This window comes from Pleurodeles waltl, chromosome 7 (assembly GCF_031143425.1).
Source record: "Pleurodeles waltl isolate 20211129_DDA chromosome 7, aPleWal1.hap1.20221129, whole genome shotgun sequence".
Lineage (NCBI taxonomy): Eukaryota > Metazoa > Chordata > Amphibia > Caudata > Salamandridae > Pleurodeles > Pleurodeles waltl.
In genome coordinates this window covers 1,165,154,276-1,165,175,540 of record NC_090446.1, presented here as the reverse complement: position 1 = coordinate 1,165,175,540, position 21,265 = coordinate 1,165,154,276, and the positions used below count along the sequence as shown (strand labels likewise).

Sequence of the window (21,265 nt, the reverse complement as noted above, 5' to 3'; positions counted from 1 at the left end):
CACACCCAAAATGGCAATGATTATCTGAGGCCTCAACAGCTAGGCTGCAAATTTGAAACTCTAAGATGGCACTAAGGTCTGTCTGTCAAGGGAATTGGTTCAGGTCTAAAGCCAGAACCGCTTGAATGGATTTACACAAAAACAGAAAAAGCATGCTTTTTTTAGCAAAGTTTTACTTTCATACTATGTTTGGCATAAATCCAATCAGATGTTTTGGCTACAGAGGCAAGCATGTGCCCTATGCAAACTATGATGTTCAACTTTTTCTCCTGCCATGGAACCACACACAATTTGGAATGGCAGACATTAAATGATTACACTAGGGAGTGTCAAATTTGGTGCAGATCCATCCACAGGAGCCAACAGTTATGGGCAATGCAAAACAAGGCTTTTCAATAAAAAGAATAGCAGAACCATAACTGCACAGTGGCAGCTGCCCATATGTAAAAAATAAAAAATAAAATATATATATAGATATATAGAAAGAGAGAGAGAGACAGAGAGAGACAGAGAGACAGAGAGAGAGGATACACATTTGAAAACTGTACACTATGGTCCAGAATCACCATTGAAGTAATTAACCATAAGGCAGTCCCGAATGATGACTACATAAGGCCATCTCACACATATAACCTGTTACGGATTATATAGATTTCATGTTTATATTAGGGTAGACTACTTCAAAGTACAGCTAACAATGGGCAATGATTGGAATTTGAATGTTTAGGTTCTGTTTGTCTCTGTTTAATAAATTGTTGATAAAGTAGTTGGGAATGTTGCTTTATGAACAGTTGAATTATGCAACTCTGTATCTGCAGTGTTTGCACATAATTCACAACACAATTTGCATAATTCATAGATTTCACCATGTTTCTAGTTCAGATTGCGGAATATAATACTTCCAGAGATCGTGTTTTATAGTTATGGTAACTTTCCACAGAATTAAGCCCTCTGAGCCACATAATCCTAATATCCTTGAGAAAGGCAGAGCTCTACAGAGTGGCTTGTGGGTGGCATTCTGATGCTGGAATCCACATTTCACAGATAAGTGTGAAAAAATATTCTGTATTTCACAGTGCCCTATCAAAAATATGGGTTTTTATACCAGTATGTGAGTGTAATGTTTGGGTGCTTTAACTGCACAAAGTACAGTCATATAAAATCTTTTGTTTCAATTTAATAAAGAGATGTGAAATATAAGAAACCATTGGCTCTGGGGCCAATGTGTTTTTTTTTCAAAAAAGGAAGGGGAGAAGGCATGTGATCCCTTTCCTAAATGCCATTACTTGGCCATGGGGGCCTGCAGCAAAAACAATCAAGCTGGGGATTTTCCTGGTGGAACCGAGACACCCAGAAAAAAGAATGAAAAAAAAAAACAGGAATTAATTAAAAAAATTGATGCTGGAGCCACTAATTTATTATTCACTGCCCCTGGCCTGGAGAAACACATGATGCCCCTCATAGCCTAATTAATATATATTGTGGTTGAAGGTGATGCCACAATCTGGGCAGGGACACTACCAGCATGTCATTTAAGTGTTGTGGGGGCTGCAAGGAGTGCAGCATCCCCCAGAAATAATTTTAAAAGAATAACCCTAGATTGTCTTGTATACTGGTGTAGTCGCCAATTGACAAAGCCATTAAGCCTGCCTTTTATTTCATAAAATCACACCCTCGCTATGCATTGCCTTTACCCTCATATATCACATCACTCATGACATGTTCAATGATAGCGAGGTGCTCAGGAGAGTAAAGACATCCCAATGAAGGATTGTGATTGGTTCATATGGATGTCTTTATTTGACAAAGAAAGATATATTTCTTGTTGCTTTACTTGGTTATTTGGTTTTGCTGTGGTTATACCTTTTCTGGCTAGGTCTCTGACACTGCTGGTTTTCTGTCACCAGAATGTCATTCTCCAATGCAGATGAGAACCCTACTCCTGTTCCTGCAAATCAGCCACCTCAGTCATCCAAGGAGTCCTCGGTGTGGTCATTTCTTTAAACAAGGGCTAGTGGGAAAAAATGTCTACTAAATACGTCATATGTAAAATATGCAAAAAGGAGTTCTGCAGGGGCAGCAGGAACAGGCAATGCAGAAAGAGTACCACTAAGATGTGGTGACATTAGAGGATTATGCACCCTCATCGCCTGGCTTGGGCTGAGTTATCCCATGCTGTAGAGCTTGATAATTCCACAGGGGCATCCACATATTTTAAACCTGGTGACACTGTGCCTGCTTTGGTACTTAACACTCAAGCAGATAACAATCCTGCTTATTTGAACAAAGCCCTTTTTTGCTACCTATGCAAACAGATCATTGTTTCTTCTGAGACAAGCAGCGCTGCACAGGATAAGCTTGTACGAGATCATAAATGCCCACCTAGGCAGTAGTTTTCTTTTAACATTTTTTATCCACCTTGTTTTGAAGATGATGTTTTTTTACTGCCAGGTTCTTCCTTTTGTTTTATCCTATTTAAAAAAGAATTAAAAACAGTTACAAATGTTAAAAAACACAAAAATACAGTTTTTCCAAAAAAATTCTTCAAAAGCTCTTTTCAGAGCAACTGTATACTTTAATTACGTATGTTGTTTGTACTATGTTACCCTTTTTCTTTCTTCTTGATGACTCTTGAGAGGTGCTCACAAGCACCATGATGCTCTCATACATAGCATGGGTGACTCTTGCCAGAGGCTTGGGAGGTCCAGACACACAGTCCACTGTGAGGGGCCAGTGTTTGCTTCTTTATGCTCATGAGAATATGGTGAGAGTGTACGTTCATAATGGAATTTGTATTTTCATTGAACACATCCTATTGTAACATGTATAATTGATATGCACTAGATTTCTACTCCTCTTTTTTGTATGATACTGCTGGAATCTCACAGGATCATAAAATTACTTTAGAGGAAGAATTTAAATTTTGCTTAAATAATAACATGCCTCTTACAATCCCCACTCCTAGACTATAGGGAGAGACTGACTTCTCCAGAGAGATGTTGCATAAAGATAACTAGTGTGTAAAATAGGGTGTAAAGAGACACTGCCTCTCCATTCACACCATTACCCAAAGCTCAGTAGTCTGCATAGTATGAAAGGGAAGGTGCTCACCTCACATGTAAGGCCTCACTCTTCCATACTAAGTTTAACAGGTACTAGCCTTCCACTAACAACTCTCCCCAGGGAAATAGCCATATATATTAGGGTGTGGGAATGCCCACTCACAGCAATCCCCAACATGACAGACATATACATTAGTATGTAGGAAATTATTGTCTTCTGCATTAACACCTATCTCCAGGACAACCTGAGTGTAGAGTACTTTGTAGTGATCCAGTGGCCTCTGTCCTCACACCTCTCTTTAGAACGATAGTGATATGCAGTGCTGCGTGGAAAGGGAATCATCTCTCTGCTAACACATCTTACCAAGGTAAGAAGTGTCTCTAGTATGGTTTGTGAGAAATGTCTCTCTCTACTCATACCTCTTCTCATGCTGACAGGTATGCCTAGTAAGCTATGAGGAGAAACTGCCATGTTTCATGACACAAGTCTCTTGTATGATGATTCTGTGTAGTATAGTGTGGGGAGAGACAGGTTCCCTCTTGTGACGTGTCTCTCGGATAATGCTTGTTCAAATTAGGGTGTGAAAAGTGTCTTACCTTTCTAGTCATACATTTCCCCACTATGACAGAAGCACAAGTAAAGTATGGAGTTAAGATGACCGTCTTGCTTAAAAGTCTGTCTTCCATTACATCTAAAGAGACTATGATTTGAAAACACACTGCCTTCTTAGGTGAGACATCTCCCCAGAGTAGCATGTGGGTTAAGGGTTACGTGTGGGCAGTGGGTAGAGACTGTTCTCTCGGCACATATCTCTTTTCATACTGACGAATGTCCTTAGTACATTAAAAAATGAAATATCCTCTCTTTTCAGAACTATGTCTTGGATAACTTGTGTCCATGTTTCATTGTAGAAATATACATACCTGTGTTTCAAATTCCTCCAACTGTTATCACCCAAACATGATAGAGGATGCATAGCAGATGATAGCAGTGTGTGGTAGAGTATAAGCATGCACTTCACTCTGTGCGAAAGCCCCTCCCTTGTATCACAGTTTCCTATACTGCAGCATGCAACACCTCACTGTTGCATGACAAATAACCATAATTGCATAGCAAAATAATTAGCTCCTCAATTACTAAATCTCCATAGGATAAAAGATGCGCATAGTACCATTGGCATACATATACAATTAGTAGCATATTCACAGTCGCTAAATATGGAACCACTAATTTTACTGAGTATTGCAATACTCGACATTCTTCCATACTGAATACACTGTGGCTGAAGAGATAGTTACTGCTGAACAGCACAATAATCCTGATTCTTTTAACAAGGCTTTTCTTTGCTGCTTATGAAAGCAGATAATTATTTGCTCAGATACAGGTTTCCATTGTCCTGTTAAAAATAAATAAATAACCAAAAAGATAAAATATACATACAGGTCAATAATTAATAACAGAGATACAACAGTATATTTTATTAACTGTTCTACATTTTTCACCCCAAATCCCATTTTTACATCTAATACACAATATGCAAACATTGTTCACATCTCTCAACATTATAATCTATACCTCTCAAAAGCTCTATTAACACATGTCTACTTCCCCAAACACCTTTTTTCACTCTATAAACATAGCGTAGAATAAGTTTACTAACTTTAGTACACTTACTGAAACTTCACAACACAGTTCATGAAATATATACTAAATACCTGAACTTAGAATTCTTTCTTAAATTCAATCTCTTTCAATTCCCCATATATTAAGTTCTGTTGAACACACCTCAAAGAGGCTTCCTCATCCTCCTCAGCACCAAGGACAAACTGAACTATCACTGGTTCTGCATAACAGCGTTTCTTCAAACATGTATTAAAAATGATAATTATTGGTTGAGCCATGGCCCTCTTTTTACTTCTCCTCCTATGTTCATGCAAGACACTTGCGCTATCATACAAAACATTGTGGCAGGCCCAGTAATTTTCCATGTAAGTCTCACAAGATGCTAGCAAGAGCATTACAATTTTTTAAATAGGAAATAACCATCTACTCATCACTGTTCTTATCTATTACATGCTTTCTCTTTCAAACAAGCACCGCAATATCCATTCCTACTAATGAAAAGAATGGTGAACTAATCTACTCATTTTTACTATTCACGATTCCACGAAAGTCCTGCAAGATCATTGTGAAAATTAGTTAAAAACAGGACACATTTATAATCTTCAGATTAGTTATTCCTTAGACACCTTCTCTCTGAATCTAGGGGGGAAGCATGCCCTTCTGCTGCCCACTTATATACCATTTTACTTCTTTTTGATAACACCTCGAATTTTTTACAGTAAACAGTAATGGTGGTCATTTCATTTCTAACATTCTAACAGCCAGCCGATCTCACAGGAGCCTCTCACTCCTATGGGAGTGTGAAGATTCAGGAAAAACAGGCCTCTCGACTTATCACATGCCTCCATTTTTAAATGTGCGCTCTTGCAGGAGATTCTCAGGACTCTCACAAGCCCAACCACCCAAATATTCTTTACCCTCAATTTCTCAGAAAACTACTAAATGGATTTACACCAAGTCCCAAAAAACACAATCTGCAGACCAGGATCTAGCCTCCTGCTGAATGTGGTGTAATTCTGTTCAGCAGTTTTTGCTGTAGCCATGATTAAATAAGTCTATGGAAAATGTATGGGAATTTTACGTTTTGAGACTCCCCCACTTTTTTTCTGCCCCACTTGACAGATCACCCCAAAACTTTACAGGAAGGAGTTGAGGTGTGCGAAGTTTTTAGGAAAGTTTCATGAAGATTTGTCAAAGGAGGGCAAAGGTATTAGCAAACCAAAAAACACTCTGTTGGATTTGCATACGTAATCAAATATTACTTTATGTTTAAAAAAAAAAAACTAGAAATTTACTGAAAAACAAAGATTAAAGTAACATTATAGTTAATTCTGATAAAAACATTTTAAAAAAACACATCCTTAGAAATCCACTGAAAAAACAAAGGATAAAGTAATGTTATAGTTAGGTGAATTTGTCAATGACAACTTTAAGGTTTTGAATGAACAAAACACAGAAATACACCAGTTATAGTTAGCAGCACTAACTATAACTTTTACCCCCTGTCATGAACTGCGTATGACCTCACATATGACACCAATCATGAAATGTTCTATGACATAATTTATGACATCACTGATGCCATTTTAAATGGCATCATTGATTGATTGGAATTCCTGATATATATATATATATATATATATATATATATATATCCTGATTTTTCTAAGGAAATTCATACTGCCCCTAAAATAAGATGGTAAGGTGAGGACACATTGCATGAGGAAATGGTCAAAGTACATGAAAGTACTGTTTAATAAGACAATGCATCTGGCAGGTGGATTCATGGATACTTCAGTATTATGAGTAAGAAATAAAAACTGGAGACCACAAGTGTGTCTGTATGTAGAAACCTAAATTCATCATTGTTGAGTAGAATCTTGTTCCATCCTGTCCCATAGAAACTGATGGTAAGTGGTCATTGTTTGTTATTTTAATTTTTGTAACACTAAGTCACAGCATCCAGACTTCTCTAATTGATTGGACGACTCTTGTTTGTATTTTTTCCATGTCAGCACATTACCTGACTTATCAGGTGGCTTGATGGTTATATTGGGATCATTTTGCCAACTTTGTAATGCTTCCCCTGGTTATTTGCTTGAGGTGTTAGCATGTTGGCTATGGGTATTCTACCATGAGGCAACCAAACCTTTGATAACCAGGACATGAAAGGTGTCTATGTTCTCCTGAGCGGTGGTGGTATTACACCCTGGTGTAGGTTTGAAATAACTGCTGTAGGTTCCTTACCTTCTTGAAGTATTTTCCCTTCTGTTTTCCAGAAGATGCAATCACACTGCAAATGCATTATGGTAATTAAACCATCAATATCAACTGTGCATACATTTTCATATACTTCATCACATTCAGGCATTTCTTTTTTCAAGCAGGCTTTCATTTGTGTTGTTGATTAAAGATTTTAATATTTTAATAAATGGAAACAGGTCAATGCACATGGCTCTGTAGTTAAAGTTAACAGATGGATAAAAAGAGAGTTCTAATTTGAGTAAAGGTTGATTGTCAGCAATCAACCGTTAGGTTAGGAGATGATATGTTAACAACAGACATTTTTATCACTCATTATTGATTCTTTTTTTAATTACTGTGTTCCCATGCAGCATTTTATCAATTTCTGTGGCCACTCCATCCCCTTCTCGTTGGGCATTTTCCCTGTTAAATTGTTTGCCTTTTAGGAGTCCCTGTTTTTCTTTTCCTGCCTCAAAAGGGAAACTCATCTAAAAATGTGCTGAAATGAATTGATGTTTCGATAGAGGTCCCAGGCTGATCGTCTAGGTCAGAGTAGCTTTTCTAACCAGATTCAGCTGTAAATAGTTCCTGTTATCACTAAACAGTGATCTGTTTAAATTCCTCCCTGATTCCTCTGTCATAGTTCTGTATATCACCTACAAATACAGCACATATATTTTTTTCTGCTTTATTTCTTCCTCATAATTTATTTTCTAATCATGAGAAAAAAGGCTTTATGGTCTCTCGGTCTTGATGTTCGTCAACTACTCCTTTAATTTTTTATATAATCACATACCCTGTCAGTTCAATTATTGTATATTTCGAGAGCAGCCCCATCATGTTGTTGCGATCAGTTCTGCCCCATCCTCCAACAACTTCTGATCAAGATGTTCATAGATAAGTATTATAAAGATACACAGTTCATGGGGTACTCTCCCCACTTCAGTGTAGTGATTAATGAAAGTTACCTACCACCACCTGCCGATTTCCTTCTTAGTAAGTTGAAACTTTTGTTTTAAATTACCATACAAATTACTACCTTTACTACTCACCATGCCAAGTTCTAAATCTGAATGACTTGCTTTTTAATGAAATAATCAGTGTATTCCCTCAATGTGTTTTGTATAACATGAGCCATCATGCTTGCAGTCCTCCACTGTCATTAACGGTGGTCTGATCAGTCCGGATCCCCACTGCATACTGATTGCAATGATGTCATGGTGCACCTACATGTCTCTTGGACTGTCCTAGGCAATTACTGTCTCCCAAGAGTGGGCAGGAGTTAGCCAGATATTTTACTTCTTCCATCGCTGCCCAATGCTTGACCAGCCAACTCCAAGGAGTCACTCATTACACTGTGCAGGGCATCGGCAAACTGCAAAGTATGATCTTCCTCCTCATCATTGCAAATTGGCTGGTTTCTTCTACCTGAGGCGCAGGTGCCAGTATTATGGGTGCAAGTCCAATATATAATATTTAAAAGGGATAATCCCCCAAAAGAAGGTCCAAATGGCACTCAAGGCCCATTCTATTGTGTCTGGTAACTTATTTCAACTTGGTGCTTTTTCAAAAACTATATCATTGTTTGTGTCCATTCACCTTAACAAGACATTATGTACTCATTGACATGGTAAAAAGATTGTCTATTCTAAAACTATGGTACAGAAAAGAAAAATCTATTGATTAAGGTTGCGTGTAGCTGGCATAATTCTCTTTAGTGTAATTACTTGTTATTACTGGACAAGTACTAGCAATTATAGTGAGAAGCATAATCTACAATTTAGCGCCATTTTCTTACTGCAAAATACAACCTTGTGTTTAAAATACACACAGGAGCCATTTTGCGTTAACAAAATAGCAACAAATTACACTTTCTTGCTCAAGCTGCAGTAACTGTGTAATTTTGGTAATTTTCACAAGAGCAGTGCATACTTACTAAAATTATTCCAAGTACTTCGAAGTAACTAAAGTTTTGCCCACTCCTAATATTGATATACTTTGCTGCTATATCAATGCAGTGAAAACAAGGGAACAATAATACATATACATGTTTGTCTGGATAAAAACTAAAAAGTGAAAATAAGTAGTGTGCTAGGTCATATTGCCTTTCATTTCTCAATTAGTAAAAAGTGTAATGTCACCGAATATAAGCCACGTGACACATTGTATTCTTCATATAGTGAAGCGAGAGAAATTACAATAGGCATGGTAAACAGACTACTGATAATCACAATGTATTTAAGAAAGAAATACACCTGTGTAACCAGTGTATTCTTCCCTTTTGTCCAATATAAGAATATATGCCATGTCAACCAGTCACTGGTGATCTTACGACCAGTGTATTCTTCCCTATTGTACAATATAAGAATATATGCCGTATAAACCAGTCATATGGCACCTAAGTAAAATACTCAAGTTGCTGATGGTAGATAGATAGTTACATAGATGGATAGATAGATAGATGACCAACCTCAGAACTGAAGAAGGGAAGGTTGAGTTGGCTTTGTGAGGTTCCCAACTTGTGACCAACTAATCACCATATCCATCTAAACAGAAGGCTGTTAACTCACTGAGCCATTGCCACCAGAATTAGAAGATACATGAGACTACATTCATTATATACAAGTGAGGACACCATATTTTGTCTAAAATACCAACATATCTCATTAGTAGTTCTGCCTATCACTTCGCCCTCTCCCCGTTATGTTTACTCTATATCATCTTTCCCCTATGTATTTTCTCTTTTATATTTCAAATATTTATAAAACTAGATAAAATTCCATCTTCTGGAGTTGTGGTATTTAAATTGTCCATTTGTATCATTGCTGTTTGCCATTTTTTATCAACACTACCTAAAATAAGAACCACAGGCTCTGAAAAGTATACATTTTGATGCAGAAATGGCAATTAAAATTGGGGTCCCACAGTCTTGGGTGCTACCGACCTGCTGAGTGGTTGGTAAGTATTCCTTTCTGGGCATTAGCCTTTTAAAAACTACAGTGTTCAATCAGCAAAGGCTTTTTATGAGGTGATCAGTGTTGGTGACTCAGGCAACAACATATAGTTAGGTCAAAGTTCATTCAGAGCCATGTCTTCGAACCAGAACATATATTTACTCACAAGAAAAAAAATTGAAAAATGAAAATAAATACAAAAATGGAAGGTCCTATTACCTTTTGCGTTTGAGAAATGAACCCAATCACTTTTTTAGCATATGAGCCCCTCACAAGTGCCCCAGTGAAGGGTTGCAATCGTTATTGCATCTGATAAAATCAACCACTGTAAATTCGTGATTTATGCAGGTGCTATAGGTAAGACCCACTTTAAGGTTGGGTATCACATATGCATTTCAGTGCTTTTCATATAAAACTCTGCACAGACGTTTACTCCCAGTAAATTTCTACAGGTTTCACCTGCCATAATGTAAATGGGGCTCACACTTCACTACACCTGATAATCAGCGGGTGCTGTAAACTTCACATTGTGAGTAACCGCCATCCTGGAGAACTTATAATTGAGGCCAACAAAGGTAAAGCACTGGGCTACGAGCAAGGTATATCTACGGAAGAAGCACACCATTGAAAATAATGGTTTACCAATGACAAAGGAGCCTGTATGCTTTACCAATATTCCAGTGTACTGTGATATGCCTGGCCTCTGTCTTAGTCCTAGCTCTAATCTACGAATATTCTAATTAAACTCACTGGCCAAAAAGAACAACTATTATCAAGTCACAAAATTAACATAAAAAGATACTGCTCCCAAGGTAAAAGATCAATTGAAAAATTATAAGGAAATGTTAAAGAGACAACAAAACAAAGGTTATGACAGACCGGTGTTTATTATATTTTGTTACATTCTTATGCTTTAGAAAGCACTTACATACCAAAGAGTTCATGATGCTATTAAACTGCAGTGAGAGCAATCCACAAAAAATATCACCTAATATACCTACTATCAAAAAAAGAGTGAAGGATATGGGATCTGCAAAAAACTGTTATGACGCAAGTAAAGTAAAGTTATAGTTTCCCGTTTTTCCTAAGCCAATGCTGTCACATTGTTTTTCACACATACCAGTAATAATTCATTGTGAGTGCTCTCTGGTGGTAAAATTTGTGTGCTGTTTTCTTGTGAGATAACTTGAAATCTGTTTGGCTCCCGACTTTAACACGGAATGCTTTTAAGTGAACTTTTTCACCTTGAACTAACTTAACAGGGATGCAACTGACTCACATTTATTGAAAAAAACTATAAGTAGAAATATTTATGAACTATAGGAAGTAGTCACAGTATTTGTAAAAATGTAGAGAAGTTCGTGAAAGTTGAAATCAAAACTTTGCACCTTTACAGTTCCAGCTTGTATCCCAGTACCAAATACCTGCCATTGCACGTTAATGACCTTGGCATGGGGAAAACATACAAGCCAGGAATGCCAGGTCCCCTTTCCCCTTAATCTGAGACTCTAGGTTCAATAGTGGGCAGATCAGGAATACCAGGCCATTTTTGGTTCCTAATTCCACAACCCACATATGGGCTTATGAGTGCATTCTATGGAGCAGACAGGACTTGAGGCCCTTTACAAAACTTTTTTTAGAACTAAGGGAATAACCTGAAAAGTGGTATACTGAAGTGGGGAGGATTGTGGCTGTTTTATCAGTGCTTTGGGAAGATTTGGATGTATTTTTTGCGATTATTGTGCCTAAACAATTATGGAATGTCTGTAAGAATATTTAAAGTGGCCAGAGGAGTGTTAGAAATGGGGTCTTTGGTTGACAGTCAGGTTACCCCCTGTTCAAGCAAGAACCCTCACTTTAGTCAGGGTAAAAGAGAATCACCATCAGCTAACCCCTGCTTACCCCCTTGGTAGCTTGGCAGAGCAGTAGGCTTAACTTCAGAGTGCTAGGTGTAAAATATTTGTACCAACACACACAGTAACAATGAAAACACTACAAAATGACACAACACAGGTTTAGAGAAATGGGAAATATTTATCTAAACAAAACAAGATCAGAACGACAAAAATCCACCATACACAAGTCATCAATAAAAATCCCAAAAGAGTCTTTAAGTAGTTTTAAACACACACTAGCGCTGCTAGTGTGAAATTGTACCTGGTGTGCGTAAACATTAACTCCTCACGGGTGGCTGTGCATCAAAAATAACTCAGCACGGCAATACGTGAGTCAGAAATCCAGCCGCATGAGGATCCAAAGTCCCCGCATCGCAGGTTGTGATCTCCCAGCCTCCATCAGCAAAGCTGCATGCAGTTTCTCCTGCTCCGTGCGTCGATTCTTTGGTTGCGTTTCCTGCAAGCTCCGTTTTCTCAGCTGTGGAGCCGGCGGCGCGTCGTTTTTTTCAGCCACAGATTGGAGTTGCGTCAATCTTTTCCCCGCACGGCGCTCTGTGCGTGGATTTCCTTGTCTTTAGGCTGCCAGCTTCTCCTTTCAGGGTCCCAGGAACTGGATGGGCACCACAGGGCAGAGTAGGAGTCTCTCCAGAGACTCCAGGTGCTGGCAGAGAGAAGTATTTGCTGTCCCTGAGACTTCAAACAACAGGAGGCAAGCTCTAGATCAATCCCTTGGAGATTTTTTCTCAAGATGGAAGGCACACAAAGTCCAGTCTTTGCCCTCTTACTCTGGCAGAAGCAGCAACTGCGGGATAGCTCCACAAAGCACAGTCACACACAGGGCAGCTCTTCTTCCTCAGCTATTCTGCTCTTCTCTAGGCAGAGGTTCCTCTTGGTTCCAGAAGTGTTTCTAAATTCTGTGGTTTTGGGTGCCCTTCTTATACCCAATTTCTCCTTTGAAGTAGGCCTACTTCAAAGTAAAGTCTCCTTTGAATGTAAAATCCTGCCTTGGCCAGGCCCCAGACACTCACCAGGGGGTTGGAGACTGCAATGTGTGAGGGCAGGCGCAGCCCTTTCAGGTGTGAGTGGCCACTCCTCCCCTCTCTCCTAGCACAGATGGCTCATCAGGATATGCAGGCTACATCCGAGCTCCCTTGGTGTCACTGTCTAGTGTGAGGTGCAACCAGCCCAACTGTCAAACTGACCCAGACAGGGAATCCACAAACAGGCAGAGTCACAGAAATGGTATAAGCAAGAAAATGTTCACTTTCTAAAAGTGGCATTTCCAAACACACAATCTTAAAATCAACTTTACTAAAAGATGTATTTTTAAATTGTGAGCTCAGAGACCCCAAACTCCACATGTCCATCCACTCCCAAAGGGAATCTACACTTTAATCAGATTTAAAGGTAGCCCCCATGTTAACCTATGAGAGGGACAGGCCTTGCAACAGTGAAAAACGAATTTAGCAATATTTTACTGTCAGGACATATAAAACACATTACTATATGTCCTACCCTAACCATGCACTGCACCCTGCCCTTGGGGCTACCTAGGGCCTACCTTAGGGGTGTCTTAAATGTAAGAAAAGGGAAAGTTTTGGCCTGGCAAGTGGGTACACTTGCCAAGTCGAATATACAGTTAAAGCTGCACACACAGACACTGCAGTGGCATTTCTGAGACATCATTACAGAGCTACTTATGTGGGTGGCAAAACCTGTGCTGCAGGACCACTAGTAGCATTTGATTTACAGGCCCTGGCACCTCTAGTGCACTTTACTAGGGACTTACTAATAAATCAAATATGCCAATCATGGATAAACCAATCAACAATGCAATTTACACAGAGAGCAGGTGCACTTTAGCACTGGTTAGCAGTGGTAAAATGCTCAGAGTTCAAATGCCAACAGCAACAGGTCAGGAAAAATAGGGGGCAGGAGGCAATAAGATTGGGGATGACCCTGCATAAGTAAAAAAGTCCACCAAGGAGGAACTGCCTAAAGATGACCCTAGCTACAAGCCCTCATTAAATGCCATGCAAATATATGCTCAAGTAATTGAGTATTTAAAGGGAAAGGCTGTAATAAAACAAATTAATTGATGAGTTGAACACAAATTGCAGATGAGTAATTTATGCATATTCTGAGAGATGAATGCAGATTTATATGTAGCACAGTGGAATGGATTATCCATCAAGGAAGGTGTGTTGAGCTTTATTTAGATTTATTGTTGAACTTGCGCCAAAGTTGAGTTTAGATTCAGAAGAATGTGATGTGTTGGCAAGAGAAATTGCTGGATGACATTTTGACTATGCAAAATAGTGCAAAATAGTGATTATTGTGAGTTGAAAAAGAAATCCATTATAAAGACATTGATGTTGGCCAGACTCATTGTTATCAGAAAGATTGCCAAGATTTTTCCAAGCTCTTGGTGTGCAATTTCAGAGTCCTCCGTGAGTTGGCGGAAATGATCTCCGTGGTAGAGGTAAAGGTTCAAATAATAACGCTCATACTTTTCATATGAAATCTGGAGTTTCTTCAGAGATGGGCACTGCATGTCAAACAATTTGCAAATGAAACACAAATGATGCCTCAAATGAATCTGATGGAGCAAAACATGACTCCAATGGCAGAGACTGGGATGACAGAGTCAACAGTCCTAGCCCTAGCAGCACCTGTGCAGAACATGCAGAATATAAGACTGTGTGGAACTGCAGAATATAAGACTGTGTGGAACTGTAGTTTCAGCTCCCATTTTACAACATCAAATGCAGAAAAACGAAATGGGCTTTCCACAGATTTTTACATTTCAACAAAATCTAATGAAGAAATGGTGACACAAAATGTTGACTCACAAAGCCAAACTCAAGTTCACTAGATGGATGCAGGGGCTGGAGAACAAAGAGTTAAAGAAAAAGAAGGAGAAGGAGAAAAAAACTGAAAACTCAAAGAACAATTAAAAGTGCATCTCTTGCAAATTGTGCAAAACAAGAAGCAGATGCAACACAAGCAGATCAAGCAAATTAAACTAAAGATGAAAGCTCGATTCAAGCTGAATTACTTACCTGTGACTGTGGGAGAAAGAAGCAGAGATTTGCAAAGCAACAGCAGATTGAAGAAAAGAGGTGACAAATCAACTGGAGCAGTGAAAGAAAGTGTTAACAAAATGACTGAGCAAAACATAGGTACATTTTCATCTGAGAAGTCAGCCATAGGTGTTGCATCAAAAAGATCAAAAAGAGAAAGTGCTAAACAAGAAATACACTGCTCCTGAATGGGCATGTTTGAAAAAAATTGTGCCAGGTGAAAGAGAGATCAATTTTGAAGATTTGTAATGTATGTCTTCATGAAGTACCAAAAGATCTATGAACTGATCAAGGCTAAATAAGGTTCTTCATGAAAAAGTAAACGGCTGCTCTAGATTTTGAAACACTGAATTTTCTTAGAACCTTTGCTTTTGGTAGCATTAGATTACTTATACAACACTTATTTACTTGTGACTAAATGAGTTACTTTCATACTGCTTTTTGGACTCTTCCTGTTTTTGCTTTGAAAGTCAAAGTTATTTTGAAAGCCTAACTAGAGGAGATGCCTACAAGAAATTAATTACTTTGCTGGGCTTTCCAAATAATTTTCTAATTCTTACTTTGTCCACAACAATTGGTGTTTTGATACATCTATGTCTTACTGCTGAATATCTCTCCATCCAAAATAACAGCCCAATGCCCTACAATGATACAGATACTAACTATGATAGGTTAATTCATAAAGATAGTTATAGTGAAGAGTATGGAATACATTCTTGTTTCGATTTACTAAAAATCTATATGGACATAATTAATTTTTCTGATTGTTATATTTGTACTCATCTGCCTACTTCTGTTTCAGAGGGAGAGACTTATGTTCAGTTGTCCTTATCTTATTTCTTGTTTTGTTCAGTGTATTACTCTTTGATAATGCACCAAGACATTTTAGAAGAGAGTCATGTTGATTATAATTTGTCCCTTAATAGTTTACAGAATACTAGAGCTCTTGAGGTATTTGAACGTTTTAGACCTGTTTTCAGCTGTTTGCAGACTAATGGAGGTCGAGTGCGACTTCATTAGAGATTACAACAGGAAAATATTAAAAGAAAATTTGTCAAAAGGTTCAAGAGAAACTAAGGGACAGAATTACAAGGCCCTATCGCCACCGGAGCCTCACTTTTTGCAACGCTCTGGTGGCACTATCCACTTCTCCATATTTACAAGGAGGTGTAAAAGCACTTTTTGTGGCTTTACGCCTCCTTGTTAATATGGGCCCTTTCCAACGCAGTTTTCTGCGTCAGAAGGGTGATCAATGAGTGTTGCAATGGGTGTCCATCTCAACACCAATTGCTTTTGACCCTGCCCCATATTTTAGAGAAATCGTAAATCTGTGGCAGTGCCAAAAACTAATGGCCCATTAAGGGTGGTATTAGCATGGCAAAACGAGGAGGAATACATTCATTCCTCCTCGTTTGTTGCTTTTTCTATGTGTGCTGGATTCTGCAACACACATAGAAGAAGCAAAATGTCATGGATGATTGTTTATGTGCAGGAAGGTGCCTCTTCCTGCACATAAACATTCATTCAAAAATGACACTTTGGTACTGCAGCACACAAATTGCCATAGTAGATTGTTCATGTGCACTCCCCTCCGTGGCAGAGACCCTTGCACTATGGTGTGAGGATGCCTGTGTTGGTGCAGGCAGCTTAATTTAGGGCCTGTGCAGGGGGAAACGCAGGGATGTGCCGTATACTTGTAAATATGGCGCAGCCCTGCTTTTCAAAACTGGTGTGCTGCTGCTGATTTTTGCGCGGCATAGCACTGCACCAGTTTCTTGTAAATCTGGTCTTACGTTTTAGTCAGGAGAAGAGACTATGATTACAATGACACAAATAGATCCTAGTTTTAGAATTTGTATAGAGCAAGAACGGAATGTGTTTTTGATACGACTGAGAAATTTGTGAGTATAATGGACAGAGTAATAGGGAATAGTGCATTTACACATAATTATTAGATAAGTTTTACCTGCTAGGAAATAACATTATGTTTTAAGAAAATAAGACTGCCTATTTCATCCTTCCTCAAGTAAAGACACGTACTTATTAGTCAGCTTTTGTGTCTATTAGAGTGTACAATCTGAATAATTGAGTGAACTGAGTGAAGTACATCATGGAAGAGTATAGAGAAAAGGTTCATGCCAACAGGTACTAGAAGTGTTTGAGGTTTTGATTCCTCTTATAGGAATAGCTCTAAATGATGCAACGATTACAACACTGTCTAGTTTAGCAGAGTGTTTGGCAAGTAACACAGCAGGTGCTTTAACTCAGATTAATGAAGATGTGTTTGCTATAATATCTATGGTAATCCAAAAACACCTTGCCAATAGATATACGTTTAGCAAAAGGAGTCAATAGTGTAATAGGGAGTCAGTGCTGCACTTACATCCGAGATAATAGTAAGAGTATTAAGAAATATATTGCTAACATAACTAATACTCTAAGTAAGATCCATCCAATGAGAGAACCTGTATTTGGAAGAAAATAGGTCCAGGGCTTGGTTTGGTAAGCGTATACTAATGAAAACAATAACTGAATTAATAGTAATTAATTTTAACTATAATAGGTGTTATACTAATATTCAAGATTTTAGAGGCATCTTGCATTGGAGGGTTAAAGTTGTGATTGTTGAGGCAAGAAAAATAAGTCAATGAAATGGATGGGTAAAGAAAAGAAATGCACTTGATGAGATGAAAGCCAAAATGTACGATGACTTCAAGGCCTTGCAGGAGAAGAAATTGACAAAACCAAGAACCATTAAAGAAATGCAATAGTAGGGTAGTGTAGTTTTATAACTAGTGTGATAATTTTCAAGGGTAATTTTAAACAGTTCTTAATTTACTTTCTTAAATAATGATTAATTTAGGAGTATGTTAGTTGTCATGACTAGGCGGCAGCCTTCTGCATTGAAAATCATTCACATTTACTAAAACAAAGTGAGAATGTGCTTTCCAAGTGCAAGTGTCTTTCTCTATTTCAGAAAAGCATTCACATCAAATCATTAGCCATGGTCTATCTGCTGTTACATGGTATAATATTTGTTCTTGTGTATGAAGGGAGGAAGGATGTTCTTTCTGTTGCATGTTCTTCAATGGGCTCAGGCCTTTTTAGTTAAACAATCTATTGTATTCCTGTGATTTCACAAGCAAATTTCAAATCCTTAATTAACTATCTTCAGCTTTAAACAATAAGATTATTAGGAAGTAAGACTTTCTGGAGGTGATTTTGCAAACTAATAGACTGATCAGTTGTAATAATTGAAAGATTTCTGTTCTAACTCTTCCATTTAATATCATATAATGAAACTGATATCTGTTTTTCAAAGAACTTGGAGATGCGCCAGACCTTTTGCTAGCAGACCATTTTCATTGACAACCTGCTTTAACATTTATGGTTCTGTTCTGACAGCTCTTTGAGGTTGTTCTGACAGCTCTTTGATGTTGTCTTTGGAAAAAAGTCCTCATGTGAGTTTGCTTGTTAATTTACTGGATCTGCTAACTATCTTTCCTTTAGTGATTAAGCTATATTTTGAACAAACGCACACAGTTAATAACTTCAGAATTTTGTCATTACCAGCTTTATTGATAGCCTTGGACTAATTCTATGAGAGACTCAAATAGTTTCATCCAACCTAAAGATACTCTTGATTTATTGATTAGAACATCAGCCGAAATGTGTCACTGAAAATGTGAAAAGCACACAAACAAGACAGGTCAAAATTAGAGCCTTGTTCTTGACCAGTTAAGCAATAAGAACCCGTGTATAATTTCCTAATGGCATAACATTATAATCAGCTTGTCTCTTCTATTCTCATTAGGGGCAGCGCCTTCACTGAAAATCGACCAATCACCACCCAGCATTTCAGTCCCTGAGGGCAGATCAGTCACTGTAAACTGCTTGATCACCGTTCCTGGGAAGCCGCAAGGGATGAATTTCAATCGGCGTTTCAGGGAGCTCGTATACTTCTCTGAGACAAAACAGGTGCATAGTAGGAAGGGAAATGAATTCGAAAAGCGTTCCCTGGTTTCTGGAACGGCAATTCATACAACAATAACACTGCACCAGTTGCGGAAAAACGACACTGACTGGTACATGTGCCACAGTGTTGTTATTAAAGAAGGCAGCCCCGTTGAAGAAGTTTTCGGAGGCGGCACTCTGCTGATTGTGACAGGTATCAAAGTGTTCTCATCTTTTGTTATCTTTTCATTGAGCACCTCCCTCTTCCAAAAAATACAAGGTAATGAATAATCGTATTTTTTTAGTGAGGCACAGTGTAACGCCAAAATCTGCAGCAGTGGACTCTGGGAAAAGGAACACCTGGGAAGGGGGTGGTTTTGCTCTATCCATCTGTTTAACACAAAAATCTGATAGCGAAACCTAACTAGCAAGATGGCTCAGTGAGTGAACAACCATCGCTGACATCTGTTGAGATTTGCTCATCGTGAAGTTAGTTGAATGCTGAGTAGGACTATGAAGTCTTTCTAGGGGTTTACGTGAGACAGGTCCCTCCGTGTATCAGGGCCAGGGATATGTGAAAACTGACCATTGAATGGGCACTGCAGAGTCCAATATTCACGTTCAAAACTTTACAGGTGAGAACAGTAATCGGTTTCCTTACATCTGTATTTTCAGAAATGACTAGAAAAAAACGTCAAGATAATCTATGTCACAGATGTGGCTCCGGTTTACAGTTTACATGTTCACTTTATGTTTTATGCATTTCCTGAGGTTATTTTCTCTTTCCGATAAGTTTTGTGCTCAGCATGTTACTCTACAGTGTGTCCTGTGTAGTCTGTAGCCTCTTTGTCCTTCAGTTCAGGCTGTGGATGGATACCTGTAGCAGGCCACGATTGCGAACTCTAGAACTGAAGCTAAATGCAGTGTGAGCTTCCTAGCAGTGCCTATCAGTGGGTCGTAAAGATGTGCAGCCTACAAGCCCATCCAATTAGTGGCCTCTCAGCCTTCCCTTTTAATGTTTATAATTTGAGTAATAGCAGCAACTGTTTATTGAGAAGTGTGTTATAAAGTGCAACATAAAAGCAAGTTACTATTGGATAACTGTGCTTTAAAATGTTACTGCTATTCTCCTGTGCCAGACATCACTTTGTACATCATTACATGAGCTTACGGACTAAATGCAGATCAATAACTCTTCGGCCACGTTGCAGTGAAAATATTTCTAGTTCAGCACTCAGAATACTAATTCATAGCAGCAGGTGTATGCAATTATTTTAGCGTAAATATGTTTGCACATCAAAAGTCACTGTCCAATTGATTTCTTAGTTATTTGATTATAATTGAGAACCATCTTGCCTTAAGTACTTCAATCGCTCATTTTATTAACCCGTGTTACAAATTCTGAAAGTTGATGCAATAGTAAAATCAAGAAAAAGACCTGTAAAGTGTTAGTGTTTTGTGTTCCATAACATCAGATTAGAATTGTACGGCCAGATGTACCAAACCATTTTGCAGTCGCAAACCCTGTGATTTGTAAAATCAAAGGGACTGTAAGTGCAAAATGGTACTGGAAAAAGCTATGCAAATCACACTGAAGTACCATTCTGATGGGGCACAACAGAAGTGTCCCCTTCAATGATTCACAGTGGCATCCATTCATGGTCTGAGAATGCAATTGCTGTTGCAAACAATTACCTGAAAGGACGTGGTAACTGAATAACAACGAGAAAGCTGTCACAAAGGAGCAGCTTTTGTTTGGTAATTATGTTAGATACCTCCGGGATAACAGGCATGTTAATTTGATCTCAAACAAGATTGTATTCGAAGTAGCCCTTGTCTCATTTGGTCACCACAGCAGCACAAACTGCATGTACGTTGATTCACCAAAAAGCCAACACACTGTTTGACCAGAATTGCATGATAGGACCTGACATGACCCCATGTCTTCCCATGTCAATGGACATGGGAAAAAGGTGATGCTAGGCCCTACTACATGGCATCTGGTGTCTGTAATTCAGTGAGGCTACTGACTGACCTATCTCTGCAGTGCCTTCTGCTAAATGTGATTTTTCTTTCACAAAACCCATTTAAAAATGGCCACGTGTCCATGCAAACACATGTGCATGGATAGGTGGCCATTTCAGTGGTTTCTGTTATACTGGTCCTTATAGATGCATGTGCATGCACAGTCAGACATTCTGAGTGTCTTTCGTAATTGTGTTTTACAAAGACGATTTCCAAAGACCACAAGCAATAGTCACGCTAAAAGGTCAGTAACCAAAGCCAGAGCTATTGGCCTTGCTAATGCTTGTTGATTTTTGGAATGGAGACCAGTAGGAGCCAAGGTTACAGTCAAGTGATATTGTTCCTGCCTGGCTGCTAGAGTGTGCATCACATGCACTTCAAAAATCATTTTGGGAAAGAAAAACGTTCTTAAGTGTGATGAACA

General features: G+C 38.5%; 1 protein-coding gene across 1 annotated transcript in view; it reads left to right on the top strand.

Moving 5' to 3' along the window:
- Positions 1-21,265, top strand: part of LOC138246069 (uncharacterized) — a 73,208-nt gene that overhangs the window by 20,190 nt on the left and 31,753 nt on the right. Inside the window, exon 2 of the mRNA XM_069200271.1 lies at positions 18,677-19,030. Within this exon, the coding sequence (XP_069056372.1) occupies positions 18,677-19,030 (354 nt within the window). The remainder of the gene's footprint in view (positions 1-18,676; positions 19,031-21,265) is intronic.